General features: G+C 44.5%; 1 protein-coding gene across 1 annotated transcript in view; it reads right to left on the bottom strand.

The window, feature by feature from the left end:
• Window positions 1-4,923: 4,923 nt before the first annotated feature.
• Window positions 4,924-21,811, bottom strand: part of TAF7L (TATA-box binding protein associated factor 7 like) — a 62,996-nt gene continuing 46,108 nt past the window's right edge. The window contains 4 exon segments of the mRNA XM_029607379.1: window positions 4,924-6,463; window positions 8,765-8,824; window positions 19,038-19,150; window positions 19,624-19,818. Of these exon segments, the coding sequence (XP_029463239.1) occupies window positions 6,419-6,463; window positions 8,765-8,824; window positions 19,038-19,150; window positions 19,624-19,818 (413 nt within the window). The 3' untranslated portion in view covers window positions 4,924-6,418.

The following is a 21,811-nucleotide window of genomic DNA, read 5'->3' as shown; positions in this document are numbered from 1 at the left end:
TTTTTTCAGGAACTTGTCTAAACTTTTTTTAAACCCAGCTACACTAACACCTTTTAACACCTCCTCAGGCAATGAATTCCAGTTTAATTATGCATTAAATAGGAAAATATATTTTTTTACTGTCTCAAATACATCACCCGGTAACTTAACTGAATGGCCCCTACTCTTTGTACTTTTTGAAATAGTAAACAGATTCTTATTTACCTGTTCCACGCCATTCATTATTTTATAAAATGTCCCCTCAGCCATTTCTTCTCCAAACTGAAGAGCCCTAACCTCTTTAGCCCTTCCTTATAGGAGAATCATTCCACCCTCTTATTATCAACTGAGGGAGACGAAGAAAACAATCAAGTTGGCAAAAAATCAAGCAGAAGAGAGGATTGCCAAGGATATAAAAAATGGTGACAAAACATTTTTCAGATACATCAGCGAAAAGAGAAAGGTCCAAAGTGGTATAGTGAAATTGAAAGGTGGTAATGATCAATGTGTGGAGACAGACGAAGAAATGGCAGAAATATTAAACGAATACTTCAGCTCTGTGTTCACTAAAGAAGACCCTGGAGAAGGACCATCTCTACACAACAAGAAACTGGAGGGAAGTGGAATAGATGAAAATCCTTTTACAGTAGAAAATGTGTGGGAAGAGCTAAAGAACCTGAAAGTGGACAAAGCCATGGGGCCTGATGGGATTCATCCAAGGATATTGAGGGAGCTCAGAGATGTTCTGGCGGGTCCGCTGTGTGACCTGTTCAATAGATCCCTAGAAACGGGAGTGGTGCCGAGAGACTGGAGAAGAGCGGTGGTGGTCCCGCTTCACAAGAGTGGGAACAGGGAGGAGGCTGGCAACTACAGGCCGGTTAGCCTCACTTCGGTGGTGGGAAAAGTAATGGAGTCTCTGCTGAAAGAGAGAATAGTGAACTATCTACAGTCCGGAGAATTGATGGACCAGAGGCAACATGGATTCACCAGGGGAAGATCCTGTCAGACAAATCTGATTGACTTTTTTGACTGGGTAACCAAGGAATTGGACCAAGGAAGAGCGCTCGATGTCATATACTTGGATTTCAGCAAAGCTTTTGATACGGTTCCGCACAGGAGACTGGTGAATAAAACGAGAAGCTTGGGAGTGAGTGACAAGGTGGTGACCTGGATTGCAAATTGGTTGACGGACAGAAGACAATGTGTGATGGTAAACGGAACCTTCTCTGAAGAGAGAGCGGTTTTAAGTGGTGTACCGCAAGGATCGGTGTTGGGACCGGTCCTGTTCAATATCTTTGTGAGCGACATTGCGGACGGGATAGAAGGTAAGGTTTGTCTTTTTGCGGATGACACTAAGATCTGCAACAGAGTGGACACGCCGGAAGGAGTGGAGAGAATGAGACGGGATCTAAGGAAACTGGAAGAGTGGTCGAAGATATGGCAGCTGAGATTCAATGCCAAGAAGTGCAAAGTTATGCATATGGGGAGCGGAAATCCGAATGAACTGTATTCGATGGGGGGTGAAAGGCTGACGTGCACGGAGCAGGAGAGGGACCTTGGGGTGATAGTGTCTAATGATATGAAGTCTGCGAAACAATGCGACAAGGCGATAGCAAAAGCCAGAAGAATGCTGGGCTGCATAGAGAGAGGAATATCGAGTAAGAAAAGGGAAGTGATTATTCCCTTGTACAGGTCCTTGGTGAGGCCTCACCTGGAGTACTGTGTTCAGTTCTGGAGACCGTATCTACAAAAAGACAAAGACAAGATGGAAGCGGTACAGAGAAGGGCAACCAGGAAGGTGGAGGATCTTCATCGCATGACGTACGAGGAGAGATTGAAGAATCTAAATATGTACACCCTGGAGGAAAGGAGGAGCAGAGGTGATATGATACAGACTTTCAGATACTTGAAAGGTTTTAATGATCCAAAGGCAACAACAAACCTTTACCATAAGAAAAAAATCAGCAGAACCAGGGGTCACGATTTGAAGCTCCAGGGAGGAAGATTCAGAACCAATGTCAGGAAGTATTTCTTCACGGAGAGGGTGGTGGATGCCTGGAATGCCCTTCCGGAGGAAGTGGTGAAGACCAGAACTGTGAAGGACTTCAAAGGGGCGTGGGATAAACACTGTGGATCCATAAAGTCAAGAGGCCGCCAATGAAGAGTAGGTGACTCGCCACAATGATGGCTACTGCCTGGAGACAATACCCTTATTCAATAAACATACACATGGTTACTGTGACTCCAACATCACTCTAAGCTTCAACAGCAAGAGGAAATGTGGAAAAAAGGATTTGCACTCACAAAGACGGGAGCAGCTGGCTTGTTACGGCGGTTACCACCCCAAACCAAATATCCAAATTACTACCTCCACCTTCCTCTATTCCTGATGCCTTTCAACTAGCTTGATCACTCCATTCTTATACTTCACTTTCAATGCATATCCAGCATAGTTCTCTGCTTCAACAGCAGGGGAAAAGAAAAACTGTTACTTCACACATCCAGCAGAGCTCTCTGCTTAAACGGCAGGGGAGAAGAAAAAAGGGTTCGCACTCACAAAGCGAGGAGTAGCTGGCTTGTTACGGCGGTTACTACCCCAAACCAAATGTACCTGATACTTCACTCTCGACGCATATCCAGCATGGCTCTCTGCTTCAACGGCATGGGAGAAAGACTGATACATCACGAATTTCCAGCATAGCTCTCTGCTTCAACGGCAGGGGAAAAGAAAAACTGATACTTCACGCATATCCAGCATAACTTCAACGGCAGGGGAGAAGAAAAAGGATTCACACTCACAAAGCGGGGAGTAGCTGGCTTGTTACGGCGGTTACTACCCCAAACCAAATGTGCCTGATACTTCACTTTCGATGCATATCCAGCATAGCTCTCTGCTTCAACGGCAGGGGAGAAGAAAAAAACTGATACCTCACGCATATCCAGCATAGCTCCCTGCTTCAACGGCAGGGGAGAAGATAAACAACCAATAAGGGCTGTATAACATAATCTGGGTAAAAACAAATAAGCATGGGTGTAGCTTGCTTATTGCGGCGGTTACTACCCCTACTACCTCTAACTAATCAATCTAGATATTTCACTTGGATGCAGCTCCATCACCGCTCTCTACATTAATAGCGGGGGTGGAAGGGAATTAGAACCAAGAGCTAAGAGAAACAGATAAGTATGAGAGAAGAAATGAGGGAAGCTTGCTGGGCAGACTGGATGGGCCATTTGGTCTTCTTCTGCCGTCATTTCTATGTTTCTATATGTTTCTATGTTTCTCTGTACCTTTTCTAATTCTGCTATGTCTTCTTTGAGATGCAGTGACCAAGAATGGCATACAAGACTCAAAGTACAGTCAGTTAGCCACCCTTGTTCATTGTAATTTCCTTTCTCAGTTAATTGTGAACCGACATGATGTGTCCTACGAATGCCGGTATATAAAAATGTTAAATAAAAATAATAATAATAATATTCTCTGTTTTATTCTACGTTCCTTCCTAATAATTCCTATCATCTTATGTGCTTTCTTGGCCACTGCCACACAGTGCTCAGCGGATTTCAACATAATATCTACAATGACTGCTAGATCCTTTACCCGGATGGTGACTCCCACAGCATGGAACCTTGCATAGCATAGCCATAATTTGGATTGGCCATCCCTATGTGCATAACTTTGCACTTGCCCACATTAAATGACACTTGCCATTTGCATGCCCAATCTCCCAAGGTCCTCTTGCAATTTCTCACAATTCACTTGTGATTTAACAACTTTGAATAATTTTCTATCATCAACAAATTTGATCACCACACTAGTCATTCCCATATCTAGATCATTTATGAATATTAAAACAGCGCTCCTAGTACAGATCCCTGGCACACTCATTCCCCTTTGGCCACTGAGTATATTGACCATTTAGTCCTAATCTCTTTTTTTAACCAGTTCTCAAGCCACACCAGAACATTGCCCACCACCCCAGTTTGCTCATCCCTGGTGTAGGTAATTGTAAGAAAAACTGTTAAATGTGCAGAGGCAGGGGGAGCGAGATGGTAGTTTTGAGTATGGGAATTTGTACGCTCTTTACCCATTCCCCTTCCCTATCTCACCAGTTTTTCTCCTTGGGCAGGAACCAGCTGTGATCCTGCTCCCTGGAGATGGACCGGGCAGCAGCAGGAAACTCCTCCCAGGCTGAGGCCTGAAGGTGGCAGCTCTGTCTGGGTTGTGGAACACGACCATAGCTCCTCCCCTATCCACCTCTGCCACAGAGGAAGTTGTGCCTGCCCTGGCCCCATCACAAGAGACACTGAACTACGACAGGGCATGCTTACAATGTCATCAGTACATTCGGGCATCTCTTAGCTGCTCAACGTACAATGCCTCCATGGCATAGAGGCTCAGTATAGTCATTTTTGTCTTCCTTGATTGGGCCGCCCTTCAGGACTGTTCAAGCACCGCCCCCTCCTGCCTGGCATAGGCAATTGTAAGAAAATGGTTAAAAGGGCGGGGGGAAAGAGGTTGAGTATAGGAATTTGTGAATTCATCTATCCAAAGAATTACAACAGAGCAAGACTGGATGGGCCAATCTGTTCTTCTGTCATCATGTCCTATATAACTATGACAGGTATTTGAACTCATACATGCAGACTCCTGCCTAACCCACTCTGACATACACTTACCTTATACCTATCTTGGCTCTTCACTCCATTCAACCCTAAATAAAGCCCCTCGTCATTAACCACCTCACTGCGGCTTAGCTCACTACAACAGGAGTGGGTAGTCCAGCAGCAGCACCAGTTCCAGTCAGAAGGGACATGATCTAGCAGCTACAGCCTAGAGAGAAACATCACACAAGCCAAAATGTGTCCCACAGGCCACACGCTGCCTCGAAGGCCCATGTTTATTTATATCCCACCAACTACCCAAGCAATAAAACTGACAAAACAGCACCAAAAAAGCAGTTTAATGTTTAACAAAACTTATTTTTCACTGGTCATCTATAACTGATAGTTGATAAAATAAGTATGGATTCGGTGCTATTCCATTACCAGACCATTCCTACTTTCTCTCACTTTGCAGGCTTAAGAGAAAAATGGCAGCAACACACAAAGCACAAAAGGCACCGGAAGCCACTACTACGTCTGCCATCATGCATGAGCTTCATGACCCTGATCTCTCTTGCACCTGGATCTCAGCCCTTAATACTGAATAATGCTAATGCTTATCTTAATACTTGCAATGTAGCAAAGAGAGCTTCCTGACTTTATAAAAGGCATAATATGTACAGACAAGCTTTCTACATGCACTTGAAAGTTTTCTTTAATGAAGTTGGTGGCACCCAATACAAATGGGACTATTTCTGTATCTCTTTGCCCCATAAATAATTCCAATTATACCAAGCCTCCCATGCAGAGCTCCTCCTGCTTTGCTACCACTCCCTAAAAGCTACAGGCACAGCCAGGTTTGGTTTTATTGCACTAGCGTTATGGCTGAGATAGCAAACTCCAGTCCTTGAGGGCCACCACGAGGACTAGTTTTCAGGATTCATGGAATGTATTTACATACATTTAATTACCTTAGAGGGCCAACCCTTTGAAAGATTTATTTCTGTGGTCTGTTGGCAGGAGATTATGAAAAGGGAGAAGGGTTAATCTAAAAAAACAAACCAAAAAAACCAAAAAAAAAAAACCCCAGCTGCTGAGATATTTTGCTCCCTATTGATATCTGCTCTTTCATTTATTCACCTGAAGCAGCACAGTGAGGGCACTACAGCCTCAGTTCTGACTCCAAGAGCAAGGGGCACAGACAAACCTGATACAATGGAGTTGCTAAGATGCCTTTCCTGACTCTGGGCAGGCCATCCATCCAGAGAAAAAGCATGTCCAGACCTCACATGCTGCTCCAGTCAAAGAGCTGCCAATTTCAGGAAGACAAGTTTTACCAGTGATCAATCTGACAAAGCAATACATCCCAGTAGGCCTTCATATAAGCGTGCAGTCAATCCTTCTTATGCTGTACATACATTTCCATCTAATGGCAGGTCTCTGCTTTCATTAAACCTGAAGACTTTGACAAATCCTTCCTATTCAGGGTCCCAGCTGTAAGTATGGTTCATACTTTTGGCAAAAAAAAAAAAAAAAATTCTACCAATAATCCAGGTGGGGTTTATAGGATTACACATAACACTCATGTAAACTGGGATTTAAAAAAAAAATATATCAAAATACCCCATGCTGCTGAGGATCCCGTTGTGATCAGTGATCAGACATGGGTAGGATCAGTAATCAAAGACTGATCTCTCTCACCATCTCTTGTTTCAGAGAGGGTAGAGAGTACTGCAGGCAGCAGCTTTCACTTGAAGATGGCGCATAGAAGATTCCCTTTCTAGTGTCTTGTCTTGGGACTTCAGCCTATTTCCAGCCTGCACAGAGGCTTCTCTCCTCACTTCTCTATGAGCGATTCTAGCTGCTCTTGGAGGGAAGACAGCTAGGAGAAAGAGAGACACAAAGACAAAAGTTAAGAAAAGCTCATCACCCAGACCTAGTTATCTGAAATATTCGGGATGCCCTTCTAAGAAAAAGTAAAGTTGCAGCAGAAAGCATAAAAAAAACAGGATCAGCTTCGAATAAAGCCATGCAATTTTCAGTTCCCTCTACAATTATCATCGAGCCAAGCATTTGTCTGTGGTATGCTCCAGCAACGACAGCACTGACTAGTTAAAAAGCTGATTTAGTTGCTTCCGATGAATATGGCAGAGCCCTTGGCTGATTCTTGGTTACACAATTATGAATTAGCCCCTATACATGGGGAAGAAAATGGGTCCAATATAAAAAAGTTACATGCCCCAGTAAAGGTTGCCATTTTGTGTTGCCCCGCAGGTTGTTACCCACTGGGGATGCACTTTACGCACACGAGGAATTACCTACACAGCAGAGCGCCTGCTGGTTTAAAAGTTGAATGGCTTGGACTCTGAAACTTTATCTATGCTACACCCATAAGGTCCACTCTAGGCATTTCAGAGAGACCCAGATGTCTTCTCAATGGAGATTTTTATTAGCTTCTCTGAGGGGTCTGGGATTCTGCTTCTTCCTTCACTACCAGCACATCAGTACAATTAAAGTGTTTTTAAAAGTCAGGTATAATGTTTCATTTGCATAAAGAGAAATGGCACGTGTACTATATATGAAATGAAGGAATCATAGGTATTACATATATTAAAAAATCATTTTAATAATCTAATCAAACATTAAAATATGCATAAAACAAATATGCACTTTTACAATTACAAACGAGAGGATTCACTGTAGTAGGTAATCACTGTAGTAGGTAATAAACCCGTTTATTGTAAACCGGCATGATGTCCACAACTAATGCTGGTATATAAAAATGTTTAAATAAATAAATGTACAATTATATCAAATACTAATCTATCAAACTAGTACCACGCATTAAATGACAATGCACGTGACAATATAGAATATGGAGAAACACAAGAGTGTAAAATAGACCATCACAGTTTGATGTGACAGGCACGACCATCTTGTTAAACATTTCCCTCTACAATATCAAACATTTGAATGGTTTATTTTCATTAGTTTGAGTGCTTTAAGCTATAGTTACATCTATCTGATACTCTGTTACATAGAGATAGCTCTTTACCTATATTTTGCAACAAATCAAAGAACATTAAAGGTCAGATTTTCAAAGCTCTACGTGCACCGGGCCTATTTTATAAAGGCCTGGCGACGCACATAAAGCCCCGGGACGCGGCTAAGTCCCAGGGCTTCGAAAAAGGGGCAGGGAGGTGCGGTCCAGGGGGTGAGGCGGGGCCAGAGGCTTCCAGCACAGCGGCCATTTGCTACTGTGCTGGAGGATAGTCTGCAGGCAGGCTGCCGATGCGAGAAGCAGGCACAAGAGGGTAGAATAAAGGTCGGGGGTGGGGAGGGGTAGGAAGGATAGGGTAGGGGGAAGGGAAGTTCCCTCCCAGGCCGCTCCTAAACTGGAGCGGCCTGGGAGGGAATAGGGAAGGCCGCAGGTGTCGGCGCAAGCAAGATCCACTAGTGTGCAACCCGATTTTATAACATGTGCGCACCTGCACGCGCATGTCATAAAATCAGGTGTCCATGTGCGCATGCACATGTATGTTCACACGCTTCTTTTAAAATCTACCCCCTAAGTGTTACTTACACGTGTATTAGGTAACCTATTGTACCCTTTTGTGTTTTTTTTCATTTTTCTAGAGTATACTATATTCTATATTGTCATATGTATTGTCATTCAATGTATTTAGGTTATTTGTGTGGTCTATTTTACACTCTTGTGTTTCTCCATATTCTATATTGTCACGAGCATTGTCATTTTATGCATGGTACTAGTTAGATAGATTAGTATGATATAATTATACATGTGATTACATACTACAGTGAATCCTCTGTTTTGTAATTGTAAAAGTGCATATTTAATGCATATTTTAATGTTTGATTAGATTAAAAATGATTTTTTTAATACATGTAATACATATGATTCCTTCATTTGATATATTGTTAGATTTTGGAGTCTGTGCATTGTGTACGTGTACTAAGTATGTATAACATTTCCATCACTAGCTAATCCATTAGCATTTATTTTCTTGTAGCATTTACTAGTCCTTTTGCTGATTGAGCATGACTGATACTGAGCTCTCGTGAGCAAAGGCCAAGACAGAAATTTATTTATTTATAACTTTTATATACCGAGGTTCAATTAACAAGATTAATTATCACATGTCTTGAGGGTCTTAGTCCTTACCTGCTGCTTCTCTCGATCTTCCTGCTGTTTGAACTCATCCAGCACAGCTTGGAGACGAGTCTGAAAACCCCCCAAGAAAAAGTTGTAAGAGTTGGCTTGGCAAATCTCATCCCAAGGCAACATTCGAGGTCACTAACACATTTACATCACAGAAACTATGCATATTTTTGCAGACCAAATAGCCCCTTCTCCCACAATCCTACACTCACATTAGTAGCTGACAAAACTGTTTAAAGAAAGGCTTAAAACCTGGTTATTTCAGCAGGCATTCGGTGAGTTGCAAACATAGTTCCAAAGGATTGTTGTATTTGAGGGCTGTATACAGCCTACTGTTTTATGTGGTATGTTACTTTAAAGCTATTATATGACCCTATGATATGTTAGACTATGTTTGTTTTGTTTTTTGATGTTGCTTTGAATTGATGTACTTTGTGTTTGCTGCTTTTAACTATATGTATGTTTTATTGCAAACCACTTTGGTTTAAAGTGGTATAGAAAAACTTTTTTAAATAAATAAAATACAGTCGAGCATCTTTGATCTGAAAAGATTGGGATCAGACTTGTTCCAGATAATAGCAGTTTTCTGATACAAGAATTTTGTATACCAGAAATGTTTTCAGATGAACAGAATGTATGAAGTCAAACATTTTTCAGATAGCAGAAGATGGACCAAGTCTGATTTTTTTTCTAGATAATGAAAGTTTTAGGATAAAAGGAATTTCAGATATACATTTTTCTACTGTAATTACTTCAAATGGCCTATGTCCTCCCTGTCACCAATCTCCTGATGCTACTTCCTATTATATTCTGCGGTATATAAAAAATGTTAATAAATTAATAAAAAAAAAAAATCTCAAGTGATTTTAGTTTTTATAACACTGACATAAAAGTCAGGCCAGAGTTACAAAAACCGTAAAGGGAATCTCTACCTTAAAAAGCATAGAATGTAGCTAAACAAGGGTTTTATGTGCACTGTAATTTGTTTTGCCTTAGGATTTGTATTTTTCTCAGACAGAGCTCATTTCCCTCTGAGCTGACCTGCAGGTGGTGTTTGACCTTTATAACTGCAACTCATACTGAGCCTTGAAATGCTTGCTCAACTCAAGAGTAAGACTTGAACTGCATAAATCTTCCATATTCTAAGGGAGCTGTAAGACTAACAACCCTGCAGTGCCATTGGTTAGAGAACTATTGCTAATACTTTGTGTCCTGACTGCCCTTCAGATACAGGTCACACAGAACTAGCTCTGAAGTTGCTAGAATTCTCTTTCTTACTTCCAGTCAAGACTAGACAAGATTCATTTAGCTAGCATTTACTGTTTACAATTATCTTATTTCACGTGTTACTAGGTGCAAATTGCATTTTTTTTGTGTTTCCTGTTTTTGATAACAACACTTCAGTTTGTTAGCTCTGTCCTGATACTGATTTATGATCCCAGTGTTTTTCTGTATTTGGTCTATAGGTGTATTTCTAGGAACTGTGTGACCTCTGGGTTGTGCGGGGTCTCAGTCTCTCTAGAAACCACCAGAGAATAGCGTGTGGGCAGGGTATTTGCCCAGAGGCAAGTGGGAACCCAGCTGGTAGGTGGGAAACTATTAATGCAGGAGCATGTTCATTGGTACACACAGACATGGACAGTGCTCGGCCAGACCCTCTGAGAGGCCACAGGGTTAATCCTGAGTAGGTGGGAAGGTAGCAATGAGGCATTTCATGACAAAGTGTAAGCAGAAGAGCTTTAGAATGGGGGAAGTTCCAGGTAGGCAGATTAGCCTGGGTTGAAGTCCACTGCCCTGGCCTCATCTTCTATCAAACAAGCAGAGACAAAATATTCTGAAACTTGATTTTCTAATTATCCAATATTTCATAATTAACTTTTCATCTCTATTAAGCTTGTTATCAGGTCTATGATAAAAATGAAAAACAAAGCTTTAGATGCTCTTTGTTACATCGTTACCACACTGAGCCTGTAGTCTAGTTTTAAATAACTACTCGTAAGATGATATTGCTACATTGGCTGATTTGTTTCCTCTTTTCTTTTCTTCCCTTCCTACCTTTACCTTTTGCATTCTTATTGGAACGAAGGATTTGGGGACAGAGGTAACTGTGGTGGGGCGACTTGGCAATAGTGATCATAACAGGATCAAATTTGAACTAATGACTGGAAAAGGGACAATATGTAAATCTACAGTTCTAAAACTAAATTTTCAAAAGGGAAACTTTGATAAAATGAGGAAAATAGAAAAAAACCTGAAAGGTGCAGTTGCAAAGGTTAAAAGTGTACAACAGGCGAGGACATTGCTTAAAAATACAATCATAGAAGCGCAGTCCATATGTATTCCATGCATTAAGAAAGGTGGGAGGAAGACAAAACTATTACCGGCATGGTTAAAAGGTAACATGAAAGAGGCTATTTTAGCCAAAAAACATCCTTCAAAAATTGGAAGAAGGATTCATCTGAAGAAAAATAGTGGAAAAATAGTGGAAACTATTCTAAAGATCAAAATCACAGAGCATCTGGAAAGACATGGTTTAATGGAGCACAGTCAGCATGGATTTACCCAAGGCAAGTCTTGCCTCACAAATCTGCTTCATTTTTTTTTGAAGGGGGTTAATAAATATGTGGATAAAGGTGAGCCAGTAGATGTAATGTATTTTGATTTTCAGAAGGCATTTGACGAAGTCCTTTATGAAAGACTTCTAAGAAACTAAAAAAATCACGGGATAGGAGGTGGTATCCTTTTATGAATTACAAACTGGTTGAAAGACAGCAAACAGAGAGTAGGATTAAATGGTCAATTTCTCAGTGGAAAAGGGTAAACAGTGGAGTGCCTTAGGGATCTGTACTTGGACCAGTGCTTTTCAATATATTTATAAATGATCTGGAAAGGAATATGGTGAGTGAAGTAATCAAATTTGCAGATGATACAAAATTATTCAGAGTAGTTAAATCACAAGCAGATTGTGATAAATTGCAGGAGGACCTTAGAGACCAGAAGATTGGGCATCCAAATGGCAGATGAAGTTTAATGTGGACAAGTGCAAGGTGATGCATATAGGGAAAAGTAACCTATGCTGTAGTTACACGATGTTATGTTCCATATTGATAGCTATCACCCAGGAAAAAGATCTGGGCATCATAGTGGATAATATATTGAAATCGTCAGCTCAGTGTGCTGCAGCAGTCAAAAAAGCAAACAGAATGTTAGGAATTATTATGAAGGGAAAAGAAAATTGGTTCTTACCTGCTAATTTTAGTTCCTGTAGTACCACGGATCATTCCAGGCTCCTGGGTTTATGCATCCGTGTCAGCAAATGGAGACAGAGAAATTTTAACTGAAACTGCTTGATAAGCACTGGTGCCACCTGTAGTTCCTCAGTATTGATATATACCCAAGCACAAAAACTCACTTGCAAAAACTTGTAAAACACTTGTTAAAGCTCTGAAGAAAAATCTGCATAGCAAAAAGAACACAGCTGAGTGGAAGACTCTCCACCTCCATCAAGCGGGTGGACTCTGGAATGATCCGTGGTACAGCAGGTAAGAACCAATTTTCCTTTCCCTGTATGTACCCGGATCATTCCAGACTCCTGGGATGTACCAACTAGCCGGGGTGGGACCTGGAGAGTCCTGCTCGCAAAACACTCTCGTCCAAAGAATGAGTTTCCAGATCCTGGACGTCTAGGTGATAATGTCTCGAAAAAATATGCAGCGTCTTCCATGTAGCCACTCGACAAATCTCTTGTGGAGACACCAACTGAGCTTCTGCCCACGAGGCTGCTTGCGATTGAGTAGAATGAGCCTGTAAACCGTCCGGCAGCTGACGGCCCTTAAGAATATAGGCTGATCCAATAGCCTCCTTAAACCACCTCGCAATGGTAGCTTTGGAAGCCTGGAGCCCTTTCTTCATGCTGCTCCACAAAACAAATAAGTGATCAGATCTCCAAAAGGCAATGGTCACCTCCAAATATCTCAGTAAAGGCCCTCCAAATGCCTGAGTTTCCTCGGATGAGGAGAAGAAGCATCCAAATTGGGAAAAGCTGGAATTTTGACTGTCTGATTAACATGAAAAGCTGAGACCACCTTGGGAAGGAAAGATGGAACAGTCTGTAAGGACACCCCCGTATCCAAAATCTGTAGGAATGGGTCCCTACAAGATAAAGCCTGCAACTCTGATATTCTCCACGCTGAACAAATTGCTAGCAGGAAAACAAACTTCAAGGTCAAATCCTTAGGAGTCGCCCTATGAAGAGGCTCAAAAGGTGGTTCACACAAAGCTTGAAGGACCAGATGAAGATTCCAAGATGAACAGACCTTCCATACTGGAGGACGTAAATTCTTGACCCCTCGAAGAAATCGTACAACATTAGGCTGAGGGGACAAAGATCTTCCATCAATCGTCCTTCGCAAAAAGGTCAGGGCCGCTACCTGAACTTGGAGAGAGTTAAATGTCAAGCCTTTGCCCAAGCCATCTTGCAGGAAGGATAAAATCTGGAATGCCGAAGCCCACAAAGCAGCAACACCTTTGGCATCACACCAAGCCTCAAAAACCTTCCAGACTCGGACGTAAGACAACTAGGTAGACATGCACCTCGCATGCAGAAAGGTAGTAATAACTGGCTCGGTGTAAATCCTGCGCCTTGAACATTGCCTCTCAAAAGTCAAGCTGCTAGACAGAAGCAATCTGATTGATCGAAAAATATGGGACCTTGATGGAGTAGATGAGAGAGGTGACTGAACTGTATTGGACCGTCCACGGCCAAGTTGACGAGATCTGCAAACCACGGGCGACGTGGCCACTCCAGAGCCACCGATACAACATCCTCAGTGTGTCTCTACTCTACACAAAACCTTGCCCACCAGAGGCCATGGAGGAAACACGTAAAGTAGAACTCCCTGAAGCCAAGGAATCACTAGAGTGTCAACTCTCTCAGCTCTGTAGTCTCGTCTGTGGCTGGAAAATCGTGGGGCTTTTGCATTGTGGCGAGACACCATCAGATCTACATGTGGACAACCCCACTTCTCGCAAATGAGCTGCATCGCCAACTCCGATAGTTCCCATTCGCCCAGATCTAGAAGACTGTGACTTAGAAAATCCGCCTGGACATTCTCGTTGCCCGCAATGTGAGAGACCGCTATCTGGGTCAAGTGTGCCTCTGCTCAGATCATTAACTCCTGACCCTCTTGAGTTACCATCCGGCTCTTGGTACTGCCTTGTCAAATGATATAAGCCACGGTTGTCGCATTGTCTGACAGAATTCTGACTGAACGACCTTGGACCAGCGGTAGAAAGGCCAGCATCGCTAATCGCACCGCCCTGGTCTCCAAGCGGTTGATAGACCAGGAGCGCTCTTCCAGCGACCACACACCCTGAGCCAACTGAAGCTGGCAAACTGCCCCCCAACCAGACAGACCCCAACCAACCAATCCGTACCTCTAGAGCGAACCTCCCCCCTAAAGGTGGTGAGACATTTGGCGCCACCAAGAGAGGCTCTCCCTCGTAGGAACATCCAGCGATACCGGTTGATGAAAAAGCTCCGACAGCGGATTACATTGTGCTAACAGAGCTTTCTGTAATGGTCTCATATGTGCAAAAGCTCAGGGAACCAACTCAAGGGTGGAAGCCAATGATCCCAGAACCTGCAAAAAAAATCCCAAGCTCTGGGCACCTGCAAAGTCAATAGATGGTGGACCTGTACTGCAATTTGTTCGCTCTCTCATCTGTCAAGAACACCTTGCCCACGCTCGTGTCAAACTGGGCTCCCAGATACTCGAGACACTGGGTCGGATTGAGATGGCTCTTGGCGAAATTCACTGCCCAGCCCAGCGACTGAAGGAGTTGAATGACCTTCCTGTCCACTGAGTGACAGCTGGCCTCCGACTTTGCCCTAATGAGCCAATCGTCGAGGTATGGATTTACCAGAACTCCCTTGAGCCGCAAGGCCGCCGCCACTACTACCATGATCTTGGTGAAGGTCCGCAGCGCCATGGCTAGGCCGAAAGGAAGGGCCTGAAACTGGAAATGCTGAACGAGAACCATGAACCTCAGATAACATTGGTGATCCCGAGGAATGGGGATATGAAGATATGCCTCCATTAGATCCAAGGAAGCTAGGAATTCATGACTGCGAACTGCTGCAATCACCGACCTTAGGGTTTCCTTGCAAAATCTCGGGATTTTCAGCGCAGCATTTACTCCTTTTTAGGTCCAGAATAGGCCGAAAAGTGTCCTCCTTTTTGGGAACCACGAAATAAACGGAGTACCGCCCAGTACCCCGTTCTTCTAGGAGAACCTGCACCACGACTCCTAAACCCCACAACTGTCCAAGGTCTCCCGAATTGTGCATCGCTTTGTCAACGAGCTGCAAAGGGAGACCAAAAAGAGGTTGCGGATGGGACGAGCAAATTTTAAAGCATAACCGTCTCTTATGATCGAAAGGACCCACAGATCCTGAGTGAGACTGGCCTTCTCCTCGTAGAAAAGCGCTAGACGCCCCCCTAAAAAGGGAACGATGGAGTGGGTCGGCCTCACCTCATTCGGAGGATTTTGCCCCTGGAGCCCCACCTCTGGAGGGGGCTCTAAAGGGCCTCCGAGCTCCCCGAAACATCTGCACCCAGGACTGACCACGGCCTGCAAACTGCCTCTGCAGGGCTGTTGCCCCCCTTGCATATCAAGGCCTTCTGCCTTCATGGAAACAGGCCTGAGATGGAAAGGACTGTCCGGACAGGCCTATCCTCTGGCAACTTGTGGACCTTGTTGTCCCTTAACTGTTTTACCAACTGCTTGAGGTCCTCTCCAAACAAAAGACGGCCCTTAAACAGCAGGGAACTCAACTGAGATTTGGACGAAACATCCGCCAACCAGTGCCGCAACCACAATAATCTCCTGGCCAACACCACAGAAGCCATAATCTGTAAAGAGGCCCGCACTAAGCCATACAATGCGTCAGCCACGTACGCTGCTGAAGCCTCCAAGCGCTCCACAAGACCAGCTTGGTCCCCTTGCAGCTGCTGCACCCAACGCAAGCATGCCCGCTGCATGAAGCTGGAGCTCAAAGCAGAAACCTCAAAGATCCTTGAGGTGAATCTCCAGCTTACGGTCTTGGACATCCTTTAAAGCTGTGACCCCTGCCACCGGATTAGTCATCTTCTTGGTGACTGCCAATACCGCAGAGTCCACCTTCAGCATAGCGAAGAGCTCTAACGTCTGCTCGGGTAAGGGACAGAGCTTTGACATAGCTCGGCCTACCCTTAATCCCACGTCTGGAGACCTCCACTCCTGGTCCACCATCCTCTGGAAAGAAAAGGCCAAAGGAGGACCACGAGTCCAATCCAGAACCGGGTCCGCCCCATGTAGGTCCAAATTCAACTGAGAGAGCTTCAAACCAGTGAAATTAAGGGGGCCAATTCCTCCTGACGAAACAAAGAATCTTGGGATCGTCCCCGGACACTGGCATATCAGCCACATCGTCCCCTGGATCTGTATCCGCAGCATCTGGGTCTGCAACATCTGGGTCGTCTTCCCAACAATTAGGGGCCGGAACCCTCTCCAAGGGGAGCCTTGTATCCCCAGGAGTCTGAGGGCCCCTGGAACCTCCCGTCTCCCCGTCCGACCACGGTGGCCCCAGTAAACGCTGCACTGCACCGCGGGGACCAAAGTACCTTGCGACCGAACAGAGCCAGACCCAGGCACCTGAACGGCTGGGGAGGGAGAAGGGGCCATTCCCCCCAGCTGAAGGTTTGACCCTTCCTGTTGTGCCAAAAAAGCGCGGTGGAGCAGTAAAATAAATTCTGGGGAGAAACCGCAGAGAGCAGACCCCACTGGCCCAGCACCCCCCGACCGAGCTGTATCCACCGGCAGCACATCATCCAGGCTCCTCTGGCCCCCTACAGGGTCCGGGTGCAATGGGGAAAGCCATGGGGGGTGGGGGTGGAATCCTCCAGCACCCCTGAAAGCGCTGCTAAGACTTCCAGGGAACCTAAAATGATCGCCGTTCCTGTGCTGGCCGTGGCCAACGGCCCGACACGGGAAACCCCATCCCCGACAGCAACCATATGGGCGGTGGAAGGAGGCCCGATGCACTTTGTTTTGTGGGGGGAGGGGAAAGAGAAGGCCCCTCAGCACCTGAAACACACACCGAACAGAGAGAGAGATGGCTGAGGTGGACAGGAACAGCGCCACATATATGGCAGGCCCGACCGCGAACCATAGCACGCGGTTAACCACAGAGGCCAGCGAGACCATCCCCCAAAAAACTCCAACCCGATAGCGAAAATGCCGTCCGTAGAGCCCGGGAGAGACTTACCGCTCCGCTGAAGCTGCCTCCTGCTGAAACTTTTTTTTTTTGTAAATTAAAAAAATAACAGGGCCACTACTCTAAGGCCACGAGAGCTGTCCAACTTCAGCTCAGCCTGAAAGCTAGGAGAGCCCTAAAAACAAAAAGCAGCTGCCCCGAGCTGAAAGCCACCTAGGCAGCCTCGTGAAGGGAGGGATCTGGACCACCAGATTTGCACCTCACGGATGGAAGCCAGAGCGAGCATACAAAAAGGTCACCGACCTCCAACTTGTCCACCTCAACTAAACAGGGAAGGGTTCCCCCAGGGAACCCGACCCCTGGAAGAAATGCTCCTGAGACAAAGAAACAGAAAAAGAAAAAAAGATTGAAAAATCACCAGAAACTGCAGGTGAATGCACCAGCCATCATCTGCTGGAGACAGAGAAATACTGGGGAACTACAGGTGGCACCAGTGCTTATCAAGCAGTGTCAGTTAAATTTTCTGTCTCCATCTGCTGGCCCGGATGCATAAACCCAGGAGTCTGGAATGATCCGGGTACGTACAGGGAATGGTGAATAAAACGGAAAATGTCATAATGCCTCTGTCGTTCCATGGTGAGACCGTACCTTAAGTACTGTGTACAATTCTGGTCACCACATCTCAAAAAAGATATAGTTGCGATGGAGAAGGTACAAAGAAGGGTGATCAAAATGATAAAGGGGATGGAACAACTCCCCTATGAGAAAAGACTAAAGAGGTTAGGGCTGTTCAGCTTGGAGAAGAGAGGCTGAGGGGGATATGATAGAGGTCTTTAAAATCATGAGAGGTCTAGAATGGGTAGATGTGAATTGGTTATTTAATCTTTCAGATATTAGAAGGACTAGGAGGCACTCCATGAAGTTAACAAGTAGCATATTTAAAACTTAAAGAAAATTTTTCCAATCAGCGTACAATTAAGCTCTGGAATTTGTTGCCAGAGGATGTGATTAGTGTCGTTAGTGTAGCTGGGTTTAAAAAAAGGTTTTAGATAAGTTCATGGTGAAGTCCATTAACTGCTATTAATCAAGCTGTTTTAAAGAATAGCCACTGTTATTACTGGTATCAGTAGCATGGGATCTACTTAGTGTTTGGGTACATGCCAGGTACTTGTAGCCTGGATTTTCCACTGTTGGAAATAGGATGCTGAGCTTGATGAACCCTTGGTCTGACCCGATATGGCAATTTCTTATGTTCTCATTACTACTTATGACATGGGATTTGGGGTGGGGGTTTTCATTTTTGGAATTTTGTAGTTTATTATCTTGGTTTAGACAGAGCTTGTGAAAGGAAGCATTGCGAGTTTTGCATGAGTATAATGAGGCAGTCAAACAAATACAAACATAAAAATGAAAACACAGCAAACACCTGTCAGAAACAGCTAATTAGGCTGGCTTTCCCATGAGAACAAAACCCAGCTGCCATCCTCTGCTTCTGTCACATATGCTGGAACACTACAATGTGTGCCCCTCATCCAGTAGGGCTCTGTGGGTGCAGGAGTTACTAAACCACAGAAAGATTAATATAGTGGGACCTACACTCTGTTGGTCCAGCAGCTATGACTTCATCTCTGCTGGGGAGAGTACTCTGAATCAGATCCTGCCACTAGCTCTGACTTGCAGCAGATGCTTGGGAAGGGATCTCTATCTGCACAGCAAATTCTGACCCTGATCCAGATCGAGATTCAGATTCTTCACCTGCCTACAGTTTATTCTGCATAAACTACTGTATACTCCTAAAATACCCAGGATTCTGGAGCTGGGCTCAGTCACATCACCAGATTATGGTTTGGTTCTGAAAGATGGATTCTTACTGCCCTGGACCTACATTCATTGTCTAGCTATTTCCAGTGCTGAACCAGAAATGACCCCAGCAGCAAGGTCATAGCAGAAATGCTACTTCTCGGGCTCTATGACTACAGGATATCTTTGAGAGTGATCTAGGCAGCCAAGAATACGCACCTTCAGAGCTAGGTTTTCCACTTTCATGATGAGATCTTCCTGTCGCTTCCTCCGCTCCTGGGTCTCCTGCAATTTCCTTTGAAGGTTCTCCACCTGCTTCTGGAATTCCAAGACTGGAACAGACAAAGCAGAAGGCTTGCCAGGAGTTATAGAAGTTTGGTATCCTGACCTTTTAACATTTAATTTAATTAACCCACACTCTCTTCGCTATACCTACTAATCACCTAGATTTACCTTATTTTTATTTATTTTTATTTTGAAAAGCTTCTATACTTGTGGGATCTCTATGGGCAATGTGTCCCCCCCCTCCCCCCCATGGTCTGATTTATTCCCTCAAATCCTCTTGCTGCTAGACATTTCTTTACACCCAGTTTTACTCTTAATTACCTGAGGCCGTATCCCTTTTCCTTTTATTCTGTGACCCTCAGGTCTGGCCAGTTCCCTCCTTATCTTGATGCTGAAGGTTACTCCTATTTTAGAGTTCTTTACTATGCCTTTATGATTGCATTCCACCTGCTACAGACAGATTCCTCCATATTGTGGCCCTCTCCCCCTCCCCACCCCTCCGTCCATGGCCCTCTCTCACCAATCTGGTTTGTTCCCTCTTTCTCTTGCTGCAGTCCATCTGAATCACTCAGCTTGTCCTGCAGTTGCCTGTCCACGTCTTCCTCTGTGTCCAAGATATTAAGATCTTCATCGTCATGATGATCTCCCTCGTCCTCGTCATCCTCACTGCTACTGCTGATGTCATTAAAGATTTCTCGCAGTTCATCATGCTCTACTGTTGTGGAAAGAAAAGAATTAGAATTATAATTTCAGATTTGGAGCACACCTGTCAGCTGGTGAAACTAGCACTCAAATGCATGTTACAATACAAAATAGTAACAGTAAATATATATATATATATATATATATATATATATAAACATAATAAAACAAATACATAGCAAATCACAAGTACATTAACAGTAAATCATTACATGCTGTGAAGATGTGGCCTTCCTACCCCTTAACTTGTGCAGGACCAGGCTGGATACCTGGTCTACCTTAAATCCCCAGAGAGGGAGTGAGCTCTGGGGGCAAGACCCTGCTGGTCAGGAAGAGTTTTGTGAGCAGGACTCAGCTGGGGAGTTAAGAGGCAGAACCTACCTGGGATCAACAGACCAGGTCCAGGAGAAGGCAGCTCCTGTATACATTATTGACCTAAGGTGAATCCTGTATGTGAATGGTGATTGCTACTGTAATTACTGCTGAAGGTAAGCAGATAAGCTGTGGTTTCATGTGCACTGTAAATAAAAGTATTCAAAGAAGCCTTGTCCGTTCATTTACTGTGCCACACATGGTATCAGAAGTGGGATTTCTCTCTAAACTGAGCACAGAGAGAAACCCAAGGCTCCAGGGGAGAAAAGAAAACAAAGTAGAGAAGAAAAGATTTTGTTGGGAGGAAGTGACATCATTCGCCTAAGATGGCCACTTGAAAACTCTCTCAGTCACCCTCCCTCACATTTTAAGATATAATCCCGGTCTTTCCTGCACAAAGAGCAATACTAAAGGTATGGCGAGTTAGCCTAAATCGCTGGATATCATGTCTCTCCAGAAAAAGGCGGTGGATCTGCAAAGATATTCCTATGATGCTGGCGGATCGAGATTCGTGGCTTTGGGTGAGTTTAACACCCATGGCGGAGCCAGCAAGCGAGGAGACTATATTAGAGCCAGCGATGGCAGTTCCAGAGACGGAGGATAAACCGTGATTTCCAAACGTGGTTTCAAGACCTAAAGATGGAAATCAGGACCCTTAAGGAGGAATTCTGGGGGGCCTTGTCTGATATATGCGCAGATATCCTGGATCTCGGCAAAAGGGTTGAAAAAATGGAAGGGCAACAGGAGGAACATGCCTCCAATATTAAATCCCTGTTGTCAGCACAACAAGAGATCAGTCGCGTTCAAGATGAGGCAGCGTTAAAATTAGAAGATATAGAAAATAGAATGCGCCGAAATAACCTACGCATAAGAGACCTTCCCGAGGATGCGCAAATGTGCCACTAATCACACAGCAAATGCCAGTATGTGAGGCAGTGCTAAAGGCGGTGTCAGCATCTGCAGAGGAAGATCACCTCTCTCTGATAGTAATTGAAAGAGCTCACAGGGCTCTGGAGGCTACACCTAGGAATGCGCCGAGAGGCATTGTTTTGTGTATGCACAGTTTTTCTTTTTGACTAGAGGCGATTATGAAGGCTACACATAAGTTGGTCAGAGTTGAATGGGAGGGGCATGAGCTCTTCTTCTATAATGATCTTTCGCCGGCCACCTTGAAAAGACGGAGAGACATGCTACCATTAACAACCATACTACGGAAGGAGAGGCATAAGTACCGCTGCTTTACCCTTGGGGCCTCGCTTTCACCATCAGTGGAGTTACATCAAAGGTGAAATCACTGGAAGAAGCGGCGCCCATTATGGAGGCGGCTGGACTCACGATTTCAACAGGCGAAAAGAAACGAGTCACTGAACAGCTTCTGCAGGAGCAGCCGAAATGGCAGCGGCAGGCAAAGGGGGCTGCTGTCTTAGAAGGAAATCTGCGGAAGCAACATCGCAATCAACAATCGGAGCCAACGAGACCCCAGGAACACCTCCTCACTTGAACTATTTCTTCAGGAACTTGTCAGGCAAATGTTATATGGCTAATATGTTTATTTTGAAGGTTTTACAGCTGTTCCTTTGGGACACTGGGTTTGAACTGTGCTTAGCAGGCAGATATTGGCGACATAAGACCTT

This window comes from Rhinatrema bivittatum, chromosome 6 (assembly GCF_901001135.1).
Source record: "Rhinatrema bivittatum chromosome 6, aRhiBiv1.1, whole genome shotgun sequence".
Taxonomy (NCBI): Eukaryota; Metazoa; Chordata; class Amphibia; order Gymnophiona; family Rhinatrematidae; genus Rhinatrema; species Rhinatrema bivittatum.
The sequence above is the reverse complement of the archived record's forward strand: the minus strand, read 5'-3'. Positions and strand labels throughout refer to the sequence as shown.